Consider the following 19,132-nt stretch of genomic DNA (forward strand, 5'->3'; position numbering starts at 1 on the left):
GTCAGCTCTGCCTTGTTACTTTCAGATCAATCAGAATCAGAATCAATATATACACACTTGGATGTTTCGTATACTCATAATTATATTATATATTCATCAATTATGAAGCCAGTGACATTAAAAACATTTGAATTAATTTCTATCTATCTATCTATCTATCTATCTATCTATCTATCTATCTATCTATCTATCTATCTATCTATCTATCTATCTATCTATCTATCTATCTATCTATCTATCTATCTATCTATCATCTATCTATCTATCTATCTATCTATTCTGTCTGTCTGTCTGTCTGTCTGTCCATCATGCCCTTACCTTCAAACTTTAAAGCTTTTTTTAAATGTTTCTAAAACGTGTTTCTCAAACAAGGCTTTGCTTCTTTTCTTGTTAAAGATTTATTATTTCAATTATTTTTTTAATTGCAATCCATTCATTTCTTTACATTCAATTTCAAATTGCAATTCTGCATCCTGCTTGCTCAGTTCAATACGAATTCAGGAATTGGATTGCAATTTAAAAGGCATTCTCAATTGAATCTATTTATCTTTCCATGTTTCCTCAACATAAAAATGCATCTTAATGCAATAATTATGATTATAATTTCTTAAATGATGATCCACCATCTCTTTTTCCCCCCAATTTTTTTTTTCCACATTCCAGTTTGCTCTAAAGACACTGCCTCGCGATGTCTTATCCATATGTTAATGACCCTGCCAATAGGAATATAAATGACATTTATTCCATTTTGCCATGCAGTAATAGCTGTCACATTGACTGAAGGCATCAAAAAGTTGCGACTTTGCGAACACACATTACAGGCGAGGCAGAGAATGGGAAGATTGTTTTGCTGCTGGAGTACATCCTTTTAAATGATACACATAATGAGTTTATAATATGCATCTGGGCTACCTCCTCACTACTTTGATGTCTTCCAAATGGCCCGGGTATCATCAGCAAAACATGTAGGCACTTTCCCGCCCCATTGCCTCCCAAATGTATTTTAAATATCATTCCTTGTAACGCAATTATTTAAAACGTTGAACTAAACACTTACTAATGGGGAAAAAAGACAGTGACTTCCATGAATTCATTTCTCAAATGGTGGACATTCAATTTTTGTGGAGGCAGGGACTTTCTCAAGCAAGAAAAAGAAAGAAGTGCATTGAATCAGCACTCCCTCGACTCGTTCGTCTTACTCCCTGCGGACAACACACACACACACACACACACACACACACACACACGCATATACATATGCACGTACACAGACACACACTCGTTTGTCTTGCTCCCTGTGGATAGGAGATGTCTATCATTTTGTCCTGCCGTGAGCTTAACAGTGAGGCCATCTGTAGGGTTAGACTGGTCCGGTCAGACTAACACTCGCTGTTGAGGACCGTCACTGGACGTCCAGAACAGGCTAATGATCGTAACCTTCATCAGTGCAATTAGACAATTAGTTCCTGCTGATTATCTTCCACTTAAGACTGCTGCGCCTCATGTTAAAATCATAAGAATACACTGCTGAAACATCTAGGCCTACTCGGCGTGCAACACTAATGAATTTACTAATTAAAGGAACAAAGAGAAGACCAAGAATTAGAAATGCGAGCTAATTGGTTGAGACTAATTGATAACAATCATTATTTTTCGAGGAATAACCAACATGATTATGAGCTGTTTGAATGCCGTCTAAATGGTGCCGCTGCAAATGAACTTAGCTTTGAGCCGGGTGGATTGAACATAAACTTGGTTTATGATTGGTTTAAACTGAACATCTAATGGACTTCCTTTCAGAAGTATAAAAAAAAATGTTAGTCCTTCACACTCTCAATGACCATAACCCGTTTCCAAGAGGCCAATCTGGTGGTTCCTCACTGACTACTAATAGGAATACACTTAGGGATGGGAATAGTCATGATACAAAGACTGTTCAAATGTTTAGGATCAGTAATATTTTGCTCACCAAGGCTGCATTTATTTGATCAAAAATACAGTAAAAACAGTACTATTGTGAAATATTATTACATCTTAATATAACTGTTTTCTGTTTTAATATATTTAAAAATGTAATATATTCCATCCTGTGATGCAAGCTGAATTTTCAGCATCATTACTTCAGTCTTCAGTGTCACATGATCCTTCAGAAATCATTCTAATATGATTTGCTGCTCAAGAAACATTTCTTATTATTTTATCAATGTTGAAAGCTGTTGTTTTTGTGGAACCCCTTTTTTTCAAGATTAATTTGATATGGAATATAAATATTTTGTAACGCTATATCTTCACTATTGCTTTTGATCAATGTAATGCATACTTGCTGAATAAAAGTAATAATTTCTTTAAAAAATTAATAAAAAATGTTACTGACCTCAAACTTTTAAATGGTGTCTTTTAAAAGATGTCCAGATGAGCAAATATTGGTCATGCCGATTCATTATTCTGAATTGTTCCAAACAGAACCAGGTGTTGTACACTTTTGAGTTGATTCAACAATACAGTAGCAACTTTAATGTAGTATCTTCTTCCATTGCTGTCCTTCAGATTGGACTCTGTTCAGTTCCGAAACATTAACTTTGGGGGATTAATTGAATTTCTGAGACTGAGACTCATCAATATGCCTCAGTAGAGAATATCAAATTAATTTATGCGGCAAGTTTGCCAAAATCTCGAGTCAACGCTGGCACCGACATCAAAAGTTATCTGGCATTATGAGACGTAATTCTTCACGAGAGTGGCGTTTATGATAGCCGCATTGTCCCGTTGCTCAAAAAAACCTCGCAATTCTGTTTTATAGCCGGTCGGTCCTAACGTTTTGAGTAGATTATTGAAATTTGGTAATGAGGTGAAATTTGTAATGAGGTTAGGGCGACGCGGTTGCATTTTCTTTCTGCAAAATTGCTTTCTCTCGTTCTTTCGAGCGCCCAGAACCCGCAATGCATGGTGTATGTTGCTCTGTTGATTGTGTACGACCGGGCACCCTCTTCATTATGGCAATTGAGAGGTTCATATTTCAACCTAATAGCTCTCGATAACTTTAACAATTGATCACAACCTCATTTTATTGCGAGCCGAGTTAATACACGCTTCCCTGCCAAGTAGAACATTTTCTAATGATGTACTTGTGCACCAAAACAATGCGGGGCCCAGCGCCTGCATTAGTTACTAATGTCCCCATCCGTAATGTGCTTATACCACCCAAAAGAGAGAGAGAGAGAGGGAGAGTGTGTGCAAAAATGAAATGAGCGCATGGGGATCTATGAGGGAACCGCAAGATCAAGGGGAACATGGTGATGATGACGATAACGCTTAAGACGTTGTCATTAATGACACCATCACCCTCGCTGCTGTAATATGTCCATAGACATGCCATCATTAGCATATATAAGATCATCAGTAAGGCTTATCGTAGCCGGAGAGGGAGGGCTGGGAATACACAACACCAGTATTCCTCAGATTTCCCTGATTAATGAAGGGCAAAACATGATTTGTTTTCACCAAAGCTTCCTCCTGTGAAATACTTCATTGGTCAGCTACTAGACTGTAAAATGGACGAATTATTATATCAGTATGAGCTTTTTAAATACAAAAATAAAATTGTAGGCCTATTTGATGTTTCTCATTGTGGAGTCTCTCACACACAATGCATGTGACCCGTCGCTTTGTCTCAGTTTCACAATAAATATCATTTCCTATCCATAAATACACTTCACAGGGAGTCATGTTGGAAAATCCAATTACTGCAGTTCAAATTGAACATTTGTCAGCATTTATGTAAAAGTTATTCATTACAATTTGCTAGCACCTTATGGTACAGTATGTGGGATTTATAGAGTGTTTTATAGAGTTGGGTATACTTCCTATTTAGTAAGAAAACAGTTTAGCACTTACGAATCATTAAAATATCAACCAAAAATGGCATATATATCATATGTTTTCTACATAGAAATATAATAGGAATGTCAAAATAATTTCCCCAGAATATACCAGGTGAAAGAAATGTCCATTTGTCCGGATCTTTTCTTTACACATAACTTTGTTGGAAAAATTTAAACAAATATATTAGTCAAATATATTATATAAGTCGAGCACAAACATTCCCATTTTAAAAAAGCAACTTCATTATATTATATGTTTGTAAGAAGTTTTTGATTCACTGCTCTTTTTGAAATACAGAGAAATCAAAATGGCTTTGTGGTGTAATTGTGCTTAGGCTGTTTCTTCATTAAATGTAACTTTTTTACATGAATTTTCCCATGTAAAATTAATCCAGTGTTGAAAACAAACTCAAGCACATGGCAAATGAAAGTGTTGCTCCTCTGTTCCAGTCTGTGACTATTTGACTCAGTACCTCATGAAAATGTCAACATTATATTCTGTGAGTTGCTCAGGTCTCAATAGTGTTGAAATGACTCCATCTAGTGGCGAAAATACAACACTACAGTGTGAAAGATCTCTGCACATTACAGAAAGAGGCACTGTATTGATCCCTGAGGGTAAATCGAGATATCCATGTCCTGATTGGAAAGATATTATACGCTCCAAATTGTATGCAATCACTATGACTAAGCTATAAAACATTAAAGTTCAGAACAAAATTGCAGCTTGAATGTAACTTTCATTGGCCACTACACATTTTAACCCAATTATACCCTCGATACATATTTGATGAAGAACCCTTAAGGGATAGTTGAAAGTTTTGTCATTATTTAATTTGATGACAAATTCATTTTTTTGAGTTTTCAGTTTAAAATTTTCACCAAAAATGAAAGTTTTGTCATCATGTCCCAACATGACTTAAGTTCAAAAATATATTCAGATGAACAACATGAGGGGGGGAGTAAACTAACCCTTTAATAAAACTAACCATATGTATAGAATATTCATAAGTACTACAGTAACAGCATGGACATTTATAAACTAATATTTAATCAGCATGTTTTGTAGAATGGGATTCATTGTACATACATATGCAAACGGAAATTATTCAATATCTATCCGTCTATAAGACAAACCAGAGCAAAGAGATTGCTTTCTAAACCAGAATAACGAATACCGGTTCCATCCAATTTTCTGTGTGCATTTATTAATATTGAATAGTGGTTGCAAACATGGCCTTTACATTTCTTTTATTATTATTAGTTGAAAAGAGTCCCACCCCTGGGCAGCTCTCAGGTGATCACTTGGAGCTGGTGTATTTGGTGACGGCCTTGGTTCCCTCGGACACGGCGTGTTTGGCGAGTTCCCCGGGCAGCAGGAGCCGGACTGCGGTCTGCACCTCTCTGCTCGTGATGGTGGAGCGCTTGTTATAGTGCGCGAGCCGGGACGCCTCTGTAGCGATGCGCTCGAACACGTCATTAACAAATGAGTTCATGATGCTCATGGCCCTGCTGGAGATACCAGTGTCCGGATGAACCTACGGTGGAATGCACACACACACACACACACACACACACACAATAAGCAACAACCGTTCTGTGATTAAAATATTACATTTCCTGGTAATATAGCTAATTGGTCTAATAACTGTGGGCCACTTACAGGTTCCAAGCAACCATTAACATTTCAAAGAAGCACTTCAGATCATAAAAGTTTATGTTTATTATATATAACTGTAGTAGGCCTAATCAACACACACACACACACACATATATATATATAGATAGAAGAAAGAAAGAAAGAAAGAAAGAAAGAAAGAAAGAAAGAAAGAAAGAAAGAAAGAAAGATTTATTAGACAAAGTGTTTATTGAAGTGTTGTGTCCCAGACATTATTATAAAAAAAACTATTCGTTTTCTTTTGGGTCTTTATTGATTTTAAACAAAATGTATAGGCTGAATCAAGTTGTAAACATTGGTTCCCGAATCGGACAGATCTAAAACAAACGGTTCGTTGTTCAGCGAGTCAAAAAGACTCATGACTCGAGAACATCGGAGCGATTCAACCGATACATCGAAAAGATTCGACTCATAAGAATGATTCATTCACAAATCCATCGCGATTGCACGTGGCGTCAAACGCAGGTCATTCAATCAACATTTACAGTAGGAATCATCCGTTTGATAAGTATTCTTCGATAATCTTTATTATTTATGAAAAATCACCCACCTGCTTCAAAACTTTGTAGATATACACTGCATACGTTTCCCTCCTCTTTGCTCTCCGTTTAGTTGGTTTTTTGTCTCCTGGTACTTTTCCTTTTTTTTTTGCTCCTTCATTGGTCATACTGGATTTTTCTTTTTATTAATAACACTAGGCAATATTTTTTTGCTTTCAGCTACGTGTTTGCCGCTTTGGCAGGCCTTCAGCAGGCCTTCATCAGCCATTTATGACGTGTACGGAAGTGTACACTAATTGGAAAGCGTCTGCTCTCAATCTCGCGCGGCGAACGGAAGTCAGATCATCACACCACTCTGCCTTCAGGATATCCAGTAAGCGTTCAAGTTGTTTCATTTAGCTACCTCCAGTATCACATTTTAGTTTGTAAACAGACAAGTTAAATGGATAGTTAAGCCAAAAATGACAACTGCAATCATTTACTTACTCGCAGTCATGTTGCTCCAAACCTGTACGAGTTTTTCCTTCTTCTTCTCCATATTACTATGGAAGTCAACGGGGTCCATCAACTGTTTGGTTACCAACATTCTTCAAAATACCTTTTATGTTCATCAGAAGTAAGAAACTCATACAGGTTTGGAAAACCATGAGGGTGAGTAACGTTACATTATTGGGTGAACTATGAACTAAACCATAACATTTAGTTAACTCTTTCTTTTCCTTGTCTATAAAACCTAAAGACATACTGCCATAGGAGGAATATTGCACAATGAATATGCTTGGCTTTTTATCTTCCATGATGAATGACCCAGAAATATTTTTTAAATGATTAAATTACATAAAGTTAAGACACTGTTACAAAACTGCATTAAAAATGTATGTTTTAAAGGGGCTATGTGTAGTTTTCAAGCTCGTGCGCGTGCTTTTATTATTATGTGGAGTTTGTGTTGGAGTCTGTGTTGTGCTGGGAGCAGGTTGTTTCTTAGTATTAGCAGACTCCATGTGTTAAAGTTGTTGTGTCACTGTTGAGTGCAAAGTCAGTAGACGAGGCGAGAGGCTCGGGAGCGCGCATGCAGGTCTCAGTCACGTCACTGGATTTCTCCGCAAATCCGACCCGGAGCCGTCACATAGAAATAGGAATACTTGCTTTCAGAGGTAATAGCAAATCCTGCCAATTGGATCATTTTATTGTGAGATTACAACCTCTTCACACACAGGCAATACAAAATTTATTGGTAACACTTTACAATAAGGTTCATTTATTAAACATTAGTTAATGTATTAACTAACATGAACTAACAATGAGCGATACATTTGTTACAGTATTTATTAATCTTTGTTAATGTTAGTTAATATGAATAAAGCTGTTCATTGTTAGTTCATGTTAGTTCACAGTGCATTAACTCATGTTAACAAGATTTTAATAAAGTATTAGTAAATGTTGAAATTAACATTAACAAAGATGAATAAATGCTGTATAAGTGCAGTTCATTATTTGTTAATGTTAACTAATGTAGTTAACTAATGTTAACTAATGAACCTTATTGTAAAGTGTTACCAATTTATTCATTTTAGAAGAACTCCACATAGCACCTTTAATTTCCAAGATGATAACTAGTTACTGATGCATTAAACATTCAACCTAGTGACGTCATGTTTCAAAATGAAGTACATTTGACAGTGCATTCAGTTGCATTGCTGGGAGTTTTGGTGGATTGTCGTGGTGTTGTATGATTTGATTTTTAATTTTTGCCCTAATTAAAATGGCAGTCAGGACTTCATTTGCCATGTATATTTATTGCTGCTTTCTGTATAGATTCAGCCATAGTTGCACCAAATATCATTTATGAAATCCATAAAACATTTGGTCAGAGAAGAGACTAGGTTCAGGTGGTGAAAGGATGCAAATTGCTCGTCACGCCTACAAGGTTAATTAGCTTCCGGCATAATATGCCAATTATGTTAAAGAGCTGCACCTGCAGATGCTCATTACAGCACAGCCAATTATGAGAGAGGCTAATATCTGTGCTACTTGTACAATTGTGAACTTCAGGAAAGCCTACTTTACTGGCCTAACTAGTTAATAATTAAGTTTTGGTTTTGTTGTAGTGTGTATTATATGCGAGTGCTGTCAATCAAGTGCCATTGTTAAAATATTATCCCCCGGTTTCACAGACAAGGCTTAAGCCTTGACATATCTTGTCACCTGTCAGTGTCATTGACAGCTCAAACATGCATTTTTAACCTGGGGCTAAACTTAAGCCTTGTCTGTGAAACCAGAGGTTAGAGTCTGTAACCTTGTAGGTCGACCGATATGGATTTGTCAGAGCAGGGTGTCTGCGTGGTCATATTTCTGATGTTATTCAGATAATCTAACAAAAATTGAGATGCATAAATATGCTGAAATTAGTTGTGTACTCACATCAATCATTTTCTGTACTATAATTACAAAAAAAAAAAATTATTGAATATTTATTAAAGGGATAGTTCACCCAAAAATGAAAATTAGCCCATGATTTGCTCACCCTGGAGCACTGTAAAAAATTATAACCTCCCCAACTCAACATTTTATAGTGACTGGTCACATCTACATTTTTCAATTGGCCCAAGTTAAATTCTGTTTGATATAATTTAATTTGCAGAATTTCACTTGGGCCAATTGAAAAATATAGATGTGACCAGTCACTATACAATTTTGAGTTGGGGAGGTTAGACATTTTTTACAGTGAGTCATCCTAGGTGTATATGACATTCTTCTTTCTGACGAATACAATCAGAGTTATATTTAAAAAATGTCCTGTCTCCTCCAAGCTTTAATATGGCTGTTTTTATTTTGAAGTCCACAAAAGTGCATTGAGTTCATAGTTTATTTGCATATACTACCGTCATAGTAACAATGAAAATCTGCAAACTTATCCTATTATGTTTTTTGGGGGGGATATTACCTTTCATGTAATAGCTGTTTGTGAATGTAAAGAGTCTGCATAGTTACAAAGATCAAAGTTCACGATAAATGGAGTTATTGTCTCCTAAAATAACCAATTCTGAACTGCCTGAAACGAGTCGTCAGTAATTCTAGTCTTACTTCCTGTATAAACCAATTCAGGTTTGTAACAAATTTGCATAATGCCAGCCTATGGTCTTCATTGGCTGCCTGTGAACGGTCTACTTTGACCCTCAAACACTGTAGTTGTACAGAAGCTGAGACTAGAAGATTCTGGTTTGTGTTTTCAACATTTCGAGAAGACGCTGTTTTCTGCTCTGCTAAAGCAAATCCACTTTGCTGCACTTCCAAAGGATGAGGATCTTTCTGTTCGTATCACTGTGTATCAAGTGCTGAGAAGATCCAGAGCTAAAATTCAGATATGGTAATAGGCGTTTAGTTTCCCATATATGCTGTAAGCGGTCGACCAATCACGACAGACTTGAGCCATCTAACCAATCAGAGCAGAGTAGGCTCTCGGAAATGCGGCGTTTAGAGAATCTGAATCCTTCTATTGAATCTTTTCAGACACTGAGAAAACCGGTAATGCTGCAATGTATATTATGAGAAAATAAAAGTGTTTTTTGACCTTGGAAGGATGCAATCCTATTGTAGGTGACACCCAAAACAAAATTAGGAACCTTTCAAATAACATTATAATAGGGGCACTTTAAATATTTTGTTTAGTGTTCCCTTCATGTTCATGATCATTGATCTGGTTTTGTTGCCTATGTAGCACTACATCAGCAGGAGATGTGGCACACACTCAATACACCATCAATACAAATCACAGAACTGTGTGCGATGGATGACTTTTAGTCCTGTTGACTAAATTATGATTATGACCCACTTTACCCAAAGATGTTGTCTCTCAGGAGAGACCATGTAAAGAAAGATCCAGTTCTGCTGGCACTGACTGACAGAACGTAAACGACCATTTATTATCTTGTTTTTTATACCTTCATCCCTGAGTGATAAGCATGAGTGTGGTGTATATGATTACAAAGTGACTCATGTTTGGACTGTCGTTCGCTGTAAAAGGTCATCCTGTGCAGTCAGCCAACAGTTTGATCAAATTGCAGTGTGAATTGCTTGAATTAAGTCCGGGCTTAATAAGCAAATAAGCAATAAGAAAATCTCATACATCTGAGTAAAGAACTGTATTTAGAATAGTAATCTTTTTAAATTGCATATCTATTTATGTTTACATTTCTTTATTGGTGTGCATGTCTGTTTAGTACATCTGGGTGCATTTATTTGCACAAGTCATTTGAATTGTAATAGCACTTATCTGGTATGCAAATATCCAGTTAATATGCCTGTCTGGTCTGTCTGTGTTTTAAGGTTCGAACATAAAGGTTTGCTCTGCTTTTCAGCTTGTGACCAGCGATTTGTGCGCTGCAGGGTTTTCCTCCTTGTGTTCAATTTCACGTTTTTGTTACTGGACGAGACCTTTTGATATTTTCAATTTCACAGTTCCTCCGATCTGACAAGTTCATTGTACGGCAAGACTGATGTGCACCCTCAGGTTTAAGACTTCTCTCCACTTCCAAGAAAGGTGGTTTATCCTTTCTTTATCCTCGCCTTTATCTATTTACAGCAGACATTTTTTACCTGAGCCTCAAACTTTGCAAGAAAAACCCGTTACCAGACATACCGTATGTGATAACTTGATAGAAGGCCTCGTGATCAGGATTTGTTAATGCATTCTGTTAGTTCGTCTGTATGTTTATGTCCAGACCTTCTTTAGTCATTTTTTCATGTTTTTTGAAGAATGCATTTCCGGGGAGCAGTATTATTTTAGTATTATTTATATACTATTAAAGTATTTAATAATATTTTGAATGTATATAACATTTTCATTTCATGTAATTTTTGTCATTTTTTTTTTTAGAACTCCAGCTATTTATATTATTATTTATATTTTATTTCAGCTTTATTTCAATTAACGAAAGCTATTGTAATAGTTTTATCTAACAAAAGCAACACTGACAGGGAGTTTTTTCTGATTAGACTGAAATTTATTTGCCATAAAATTTTTGTTCTTCAGTTAATAAAAAAAATAGCAAACCACAACCATCCAATCAATTCCAAATTTTTCTTCTTCTTCGAGAAGCCGTTTAACTGTCACAATTGGGAATAAAATATTATCGCAATTTTAAAAGACTAACGCAACTTTTGTGAATTTAATTTACCGGTAGTTTATTTTTCTTTTCGTATTTTGCTACATTTTAAGCTGTTTATCGCCATAAATGGCTGTGGTGCTGGAATAGCATTACCGTACTGTAAATTCTAATAAAAACACTGACCCAACATCTTGATTGAAGTTGAAATATTAAAAATATTGTTGAAATATTATTCATCTTGAAATATTATTGGAATATGTTTTACAAGATAATACTACTTCAGTCATTCTACTTCAAAACTTCCCATTTAATGATTAATATGATATTACCTGCCATTTCTGTAATTATTTGTGAAATTTTCTAGCATTTTTTTGAGTGAAAATTGTTTCAATTAAATAGATTGTTTTAATAAATCTTTCAATTGTATTCAATTCAAGTAAATCCTACACAAAAATGTTTTCAGGGTAACTGAAGTGTTTAAACCTCATCATACTGCTGTGTTCTGCTGTTAGATTTAGATAGCGTTAGCGTTTAGATGTGGGATGATTTATTTCCTGGGTCAAGCAGTGTGGCCAGTGTCATTATGCTCACCGTCGCTTCTCAGTAAGCAGTCTCAAGAGGCTGCTGCAAAACTGCAAAGCTTCATGATCCTTTAGTGTTTACAGCATATCTCTTCTGCCTGTAACAGACATTTCAGTGGTTTAAAATCTATCTCAGTTTTAAGATGCTTGCACTTTCATATTAGCTGCAGCATCCGTCTTAAGTCATCGTTCTCGAGTGCACGTCTGACTCCTGCTTTTGAGCTGACTTCAGCGATATTCTCGGCTGAATGGGATTTTGAGTGTGTTCCAACTGCCCATTAAACAATTATCTTTTTTTATCTGGTAAATGACACGTGTCTGGTGAGTGTGCTTTTGTATGTGTGGACGTCCACTGCTGCATCACTTTTTTTCTCTCCTGTCTTGCCCTTCATTGCTTGTATATATGGAAGAATTGTATTTATTTGCTTTTTATATTCAGAGACAACTGAGCAGTTATTTGTCTTTTGGCTCCTGCATACATGATATATTTCATGCAGCATAAAACTGTCATCATTTCTCCTTTTCATATTTTTCCAAACCCACATTCCTCCATTGAACACAAAAGTTCATGCTGCTGTTTTCCATGTAATGAATGAAACTAAATTGTTTCTAGGGCTTGTTACATAATATTGGTACTATATAGGTTAGCAGATATTTAAATTGATTTATCAGACAGTATTGATTTTTAATTGTGCATGTTCATTGTACTATTTTTATAAATGCATGGCTTTGCTATCATTACACTTACTTAATATTAATCTTTAAATCCGTTCTTAAAATTAGTCTTACAATTAATAATTTTTTTTCACAATTTAAATTGTTGTGATGCCTAAACTCACATTTCAGACAATGAATTGTGTTTGTAAGTATTATGTATTTATAATGGTATTATTTGCTTTTTATTTACTTTTTGTAATTTCATTTTATGTAGACAAAATAGTATAGAAATTGAATGTGTCATTTAACGGTTATTAGCCATAATTATAATATATTGGTAGTAGACTGAATTTTAATATTGTTCAACCCTGAAAAGCACATAAAAAGGATCATAAATGTAGTCTTCTAAACACATTGTTTTAAACTTATCTTCTCAAATCTAATTTCCCATTCAAACATGCTGTAAGTGTGAAGCCAAACACCATTGGTTCTCATTTATCTTAGTTCATATTCTGCCTAACATAAACTTTTATTTGTTGTTGTTGTATTACAATTACAAGAAAAGAGAAGTCTTAGTGGGTTGGCAAGAGCGTGCTAATAGTCCAGTACTTATAAACCAGTGTATGAATGACAGTAAGCCTGTTCCTCATGGCCTCTTATGACCTGAGGTCAACTCCCTGAGGGATTCATCTTATGGTTTGTGCCAAAATATCTCTGCATTGACAAGCTGTTGTGCTTTTCCTGATAGATGCCAAGTGTTCATGGGGTTGTATTGAATCAAGCTTTGAACACATTGATCATATGTCAAACAAATCAGTCATTGTACAGTTCCTTATTGCATATTGCATAGCAGGGTTGTACACCATTTGGAATTGAATTGAAAATGCTTTTTAAATTCCAGTTAAATTGCTGCATTTGAATGAAGGTAGCCAACATGAAGCAGAATTGAAATTTGAATGGAAAAGAAGAATTTAAAAAGAAATTCATATAACTGCAATAAGTGTCATTTTTTTTAACTAGAAAAGTAATGTTTGTCAAGACAAACTTTAAATGATAGCTTGACAACTTCCAGACATGTATTTATTATTTTTCAAACAGATCTGTTGAAAAATAGAGCAGAACCTGTAGAGATTTGTGCTTAATTTATATACACGTATCTATATTTAATACATTTATAGACCAGGGTGGAATAATGCTTAGGCTAATTTTCACTTCCTGTAATTCCAAATAAACTTCCTGTGGTGTGACCAATTCACATTCACATTCACACTCATGAACTGAAAGGGAGCCAGTTCTTTACTTCTGAATTCAGTCCTGTTGCATAGTCCAAAAATGGCATCAGAATGTCTTCTACATCTTCCCAAGTTAATTGATTTTATTGTTTACTGATGTAACCAGGTGTTATCTATGTATAAAGTGAAATCCATTGGATCAGACATAAATGGTTTGGACAAATGGACAAAAAAAGATTTGCATTTAAAATGGTTAAGCAAATCGTTGTCTAAAAGGGTTAAGAAGATGTCAGGTGAGTTAAACTAGATCTTTACCAGGGCAAGTAAGAAAGCCCTCAAAAAATGCATTGTTGTAGCAAGTCGAAGCAAAAAATTCTCCAGGTCGATGTAGGAGACCAATAAACAATTAGACAAAAAGCCTGCAAGTGATTTCCTGCCAATGGTGGCTACAAGCAGCTGATAGTTTGCTATATTTGGATGGTTTTGTCGAGAAAATTCGTTTTATGGTTGTTTTGTTGGTGACTCATCATGTGTCTGTATGTGAGATATGATTTCAGCTGTCGATCACTGGTGACCAGGTACAATCTTTTATTCATTCAACCCTCAGGTGATAGTAGGAAATAGGAACATACTCAAAACAACACTCACACACTCCCAGAGTGCAACAGTAGAAATACAGTGATTAGCACATTAGGTCAGGCTATTGGCATATTAAAAGCTTCATGATGGTGTTTGGAGTGCCCTTTCTCTGATTAAGTGCTGCTCCTCCTTTTAAAGTCCAGCTTTAAGATTTAATCTTAGTTTATTTCACTAACAGTGCTTTTCCATATTTTGCTTTTCATTCTTGAATTTTTTCATAGTGTGTCTCAGTGGTACTGCTTTTCTTTGTTACTCATTGGTTGCCTTGTTAACAAATAGCTAAACCGCATCTGTCGCATCCAGGAATGTCTGGTAATCAATCATGCAGAGGTATGTGAAATATAAGCCGATTTTTGTTATTGCATTATTCGCCTGCCTTTTATTCAAGGACTTGTTTTGGATATGCTACCTACACATGGCAAGCTTGCTCAGTCTAAGCATAACAATGGATTCTGAGTATGCCGCTCAGTAATTTACATGCAGAAATATGCAGAATAATATTGTAATATGCTAATCCTCACACTCAGCATATTTGCTATAATGGAGAGCCTGTAAACAGGATCCAGACATTACAATATTTGCAAAAGTCAGAATATAAATGCATATACACAGACTCCATCTGGTCTATGTGAACACTTCTGAAAGCTGTTTTCCATTGGTCAGGATGCAAGTGCAAACTAAATTTGACGTTAATAGGATTACATCTATTAAAAATGAGACCCTGCAACAACTAAATATAAATAAGTATTATGTCTTTTACTCCCATGTTACCTAGCCTTGCGACATTGATTGGATATTGATTTAATTTGGTTGAGAAAGATCTCTAACCGTGACCATTCACCCATTGTTATGGTAATGCATTTTCTTTTGAGCATCATAGTGGCCGTAATCTTGTGTCACTTAAGGCTGGATTTGCTAGTGGGCTGTGAAGGGATCCCTGAACTATTAACCCTCAAAATACAATACATATTGGTATTGATTGATTGAACCACAGTCCGTAAATCAAGTCTGTTTGACCGACGTGTTTGTTACTGGTCACTCAAATGGTGTCTTGAAAAGGTAAAAAACCATGCGAGTTCATCTCAACTAAATTAAGATGCAGGTTTAGTAGGAAAAATGAGGATGTGCTTCCATGCAAAACCAACCTCCTCAGATACGATCACATGGCACAGATGGTTGCTTCTCTGCAACTACCTGTAGCTGAAATACAGCATTGCACATTGAGAGCTTTTCTTTCATACAAAACCTGGAGTCGAAGTACCCCCAGCCCCGCTAGCACCCTCCCCCATGCATCTCGCACACACACACAGGCTGTGGCGGAGCAGACGCTCAGCAGTGGGATGGATCCTGACTACTAAAGAGCAACGGAGAGAGAGGAGGGGTGGCAGGCAGCCGGCAGAGGTGCATAAATCCTCATTTCCAGATCTGGAGGAAGAAACGTTCGCTGTCTGAGGCGAGACCACCACATTGGCTTTCCAAAACACCAAGAGGCAGCGCTCCCCGCAGCTCGCCGTGAATCCAGGAGAGACTGGGAACCCAGCTGAGGCTGTCAAACGCAGAGGTGGGATAGGAGGTCTATGACCCTTGATTTTCAGCAGGGGAGTGGCACTGGGGGACGTAGCCGGCGACGAGCAACAGACGCTCGGCTCTTGTAATCTTCCCATTCACGAATCCATTCCATGGCATTGTCATAGCGATGTAAAGCCATTCTGTGCCGACCGGAGGAGGCACGCTCCAATCAACTGTTCTCGCCAAGCGAGATCTTTTTGCTGTGTTTACATCACAATTCCTCTGTGCCTTTTGGTCTCCCTTCACTTCTTTGTGCTTTGTCCCTCAGAAACCGGACGGCGTCACTCCTGTCTTTTCATGCGACTTGGTCTTTTTGGAGCTGTCATTGTGTTTGGTTCTGCATGGAATGACAGCTGCTTTTTCAGAGACAGTGGAAGAGGTTGCAGATGGAGTGAGGACTACCACTAATTGGAAAGCTTCCTAAAGAACCTCTTCAAAGACTTGCTGCTTTTTAAATTGCCTCATTTGCACACTTTCTACCGATTGTTTCAGCTGTAAACCTAGTTTTCAGTGGATACCAAATGACAGCCATGAAGGGAGACTCCGAAGACAGCATTGAAAGCACGAGGCCGTCCAGCCTCCAAGTTTTCGCCAACTCCTCCACGTTACATGGCATGAGCCACATATTCGCCTATGGGCACATGACGTTCCGTCGCTTCCTTTGGTCACTGTCCTTCTTGGGCTCTCTGGGTCTGCTGATGTTTGTGTGCTTGGACCGAGTGTACTACTACTTTGAGTTCCCTCACGTCACTAAACTTGATGAGGTGGCGGCGCCCAACCTGACCTTTCCTGCCATCACCTTCTGCAACCTCAACGAGTTTCGTTTCTCGAAGATCACAAAGAATGATCTGTACCACGTCGGGGAGCTGCTGGCACTGCTCAACGAGAACTATCAGATCGCTAACCCACACTTGGCCGAGCCGGAAGTCCTCGCTTTGTTGAAGGACAAGGCTAATTTTGCCAACTACAAGCCCAAGCAGTTCAACATGACGGATTTCTACAACCGCACGGGCCACGATATCAACGAAATGCTCTTGCAGTGCACCTTCAGAGGGGAGGATTGCATCCCTTCAAACTTCACCACTGTAAGTTACCCTGGTGGTATATTATTCTACTGCAGTCAAAAAGTTGTGTCAAACTGAATTATAAGCACTTTTAGTTTGTAGGCAAATATCACCTGACATGAGGTACACCGGGCCATTGACTGAGACTAAGTATTGAATTACGCAAACTATATTCTTTTCTTTCAGACTACTTCTTTGTTAACAAGAGACTTCTCTGTTTTTTGCTTGTGCAGTGTAGTTTTTTTTTCCCAATCCATTTCCAGCAGAAAAATCTATAGGTTGAAATATGCAATTACATTCATGAATCAATGGCTTCTGGGTAGTAAAATTCAAGAATGACACTCAAATCGCTACTCTAAGACATTACAAGAGTAGCACACATGCTCTCTCACTCGGTGACTACTTGCACACATGTACAACTACAGCAAGATGAATTTCTGACAGCAGAGTCAGAGAATTGTAACTTTAAGATTGGATTATGTACAATATCTTTATGCTAATATTATTCCGTGTTAAAAGCAAGCAGCTCTGATCTAAAGAAAACTAGATGTATAAAAAGAGTCATTGATTATAGAGACAATATGGATTAGTTTGCTCAAATTAAAAGCTATAGACTGATGAGCTTTGCTGAAAAGCTTTGCATTAAAATGTTTTTTTTGTCAGTGGCATTTGTAGGCCAAAGCATGATAAGCATTTCTGTTATTTAATATTTTTACAGTTCATTAAATTGTCAATTTAGCGAAGCCTTTTCTGTGATCATAGGAGAATAAATACCTTGTTCAAATAAGGAAATGACATCATAAACAGCTGAGAGCAAAGAGCAAAATGTCAATTTCTTGCAATTAGTTATTGCACTAAAGATGTGAAACTGGTGTCATGACATAATGCATTGCACAGTGATAATGGATGATTATAGTGGTATTTATTAGATACAGTCCTGTGAGGTGTTTTTCTGAATTTATATTTGCTGCTGTTGCATATCGTTTTAATTTGATTTATATGCACACTGTGAAGTTATGTGCCAGATATTGAGTTAAATCCTGTGAGTGACCCTAATTTATTGTTGGATCCTGGTTTGGACATGTGGAACAAATTACTTAAGCTATTCTAATGGTCCAAGTTAAGGTGTCGATGAACATTGGGGTTAATGTAAGTCCACCTCCTGGGAGGAGCTTTAAATATCAGCATGCACAATCATAACAAGAACTTTGCTGATGTCAGACATGGATGAGGTAGGAAATGAGAGGAAAAGTCTTTATACCTCATGCATACATTTGTATGTTTTTCATATTTGTGACAATAGGATTAAAGGAATACGCATTCAAATAAAAATAAACAACGTCGTCATTATTTACTCAACCTCATGTCATTTCTAACCCGTCCTTATTTGACTTTCTTAAGTGGAAAACAAAAAGGAAAGAATATTCTGGTCGCTCTTTTCATAATATAAGTGAATGTAAGTAAGTAATATAAGTGATTTATGCACTATATTCCAAGTCCTTTGAAGTCCTTTGTGTGAGATGCAAACAGAAATGTAGGTTTTTATTCACAAAACTACCATATGGCTTTAGAAGACTTTGTATATAGTGGGTCATATGGACTGCTTTTATGCTGTTTTTACTATGCTTTTACATGCTTTTTGAAGCTTGAGTGCCTCAGTCCACATTCATAGTAATTTTTACTTCCCATTCAAAGTAATAGCATGAAAAAAGTAAACATTTCTCATGACCAGTTATCATTTCTCCTTTAGTTTTCCATGCTGTAAAGTCATATAGGTTTGAAACAACACGAGGGTGAGTAAATAATATAATTTTCATTGTTCATGTGTCAATAGGTTGTGCAAGTTCATTTGACATAATGGCCTTTTAATATAAAGGTACTTAGCAGACAGATTATTTTGTGTGTTCAGCATACCCACCTTCTCATTTTGTATAATTTACCTTTAATTTCCATCATAAGCATCGTAAATGACCAAATGAATAAATGAGGGGTCATTAACTGGACTATGAGTGCCATAAACTCTGAGTGCAAACATTACTCTAATTCTCTCTAAAGTGGCTTTTGATTGACTCCAATGAAAATAAGTGTTGCGATCAGGTATCTACAAGATGGTCTCCTGACAATATATACATCAATGCTGAGTACCAGTGTAAAACCTCTGGGACTGGGCCCAGTGCGCACTTATCTAGTTTAGGGAGAAATCTGTGCTTAATGAAAATGAAA

The 19,132-nt window shown here is 36.7% G+C and overlaps 1 protein-coding gene across 1 annotated transcript; it reads right to left on the bottom strand.

Moving 5' to 3' along the window:
• Positions 1–5,075: 5,075 nt before the first annotated feature.
• Positions 5,076–6,426, bottom strand: h2bk1 (H2B.K variant histone 1). The gene is made up of 2 exons (XM_079601614.1): positions 6,110–6,426; positions 5,076–5,419 (listed from the first exon to the last, which is right to left on the bottom strand). The coding sequence occupies exons 1-2, from the start codon at positions 6,224–6,226 to the stop codon at positions 5,183–5,185; spliced, it is 354 nt and encodes a 117-aa protein (XP_079457740.1). The 5' UTR covers positions 6,227–6,426; the 3' UTR covers positions 5,076–5,182.
• Positions 6,427–19,132: the final 12,706 nt, after the last annotated feature.

Source organism: Phoxinus phoxinus (genome assembly GCF_949152265.1).
Source record: "Phoxinus phoxinus genome assembly, chromosome: 24".
Classification (NCBI taxonomy): domain Eukaryota; kingdom Metazoa; phylum Chordata; class Actinopteri; order Cypriniformes; family Leuciscidae; genus Phoxinus; species Phoxinus phoxinus.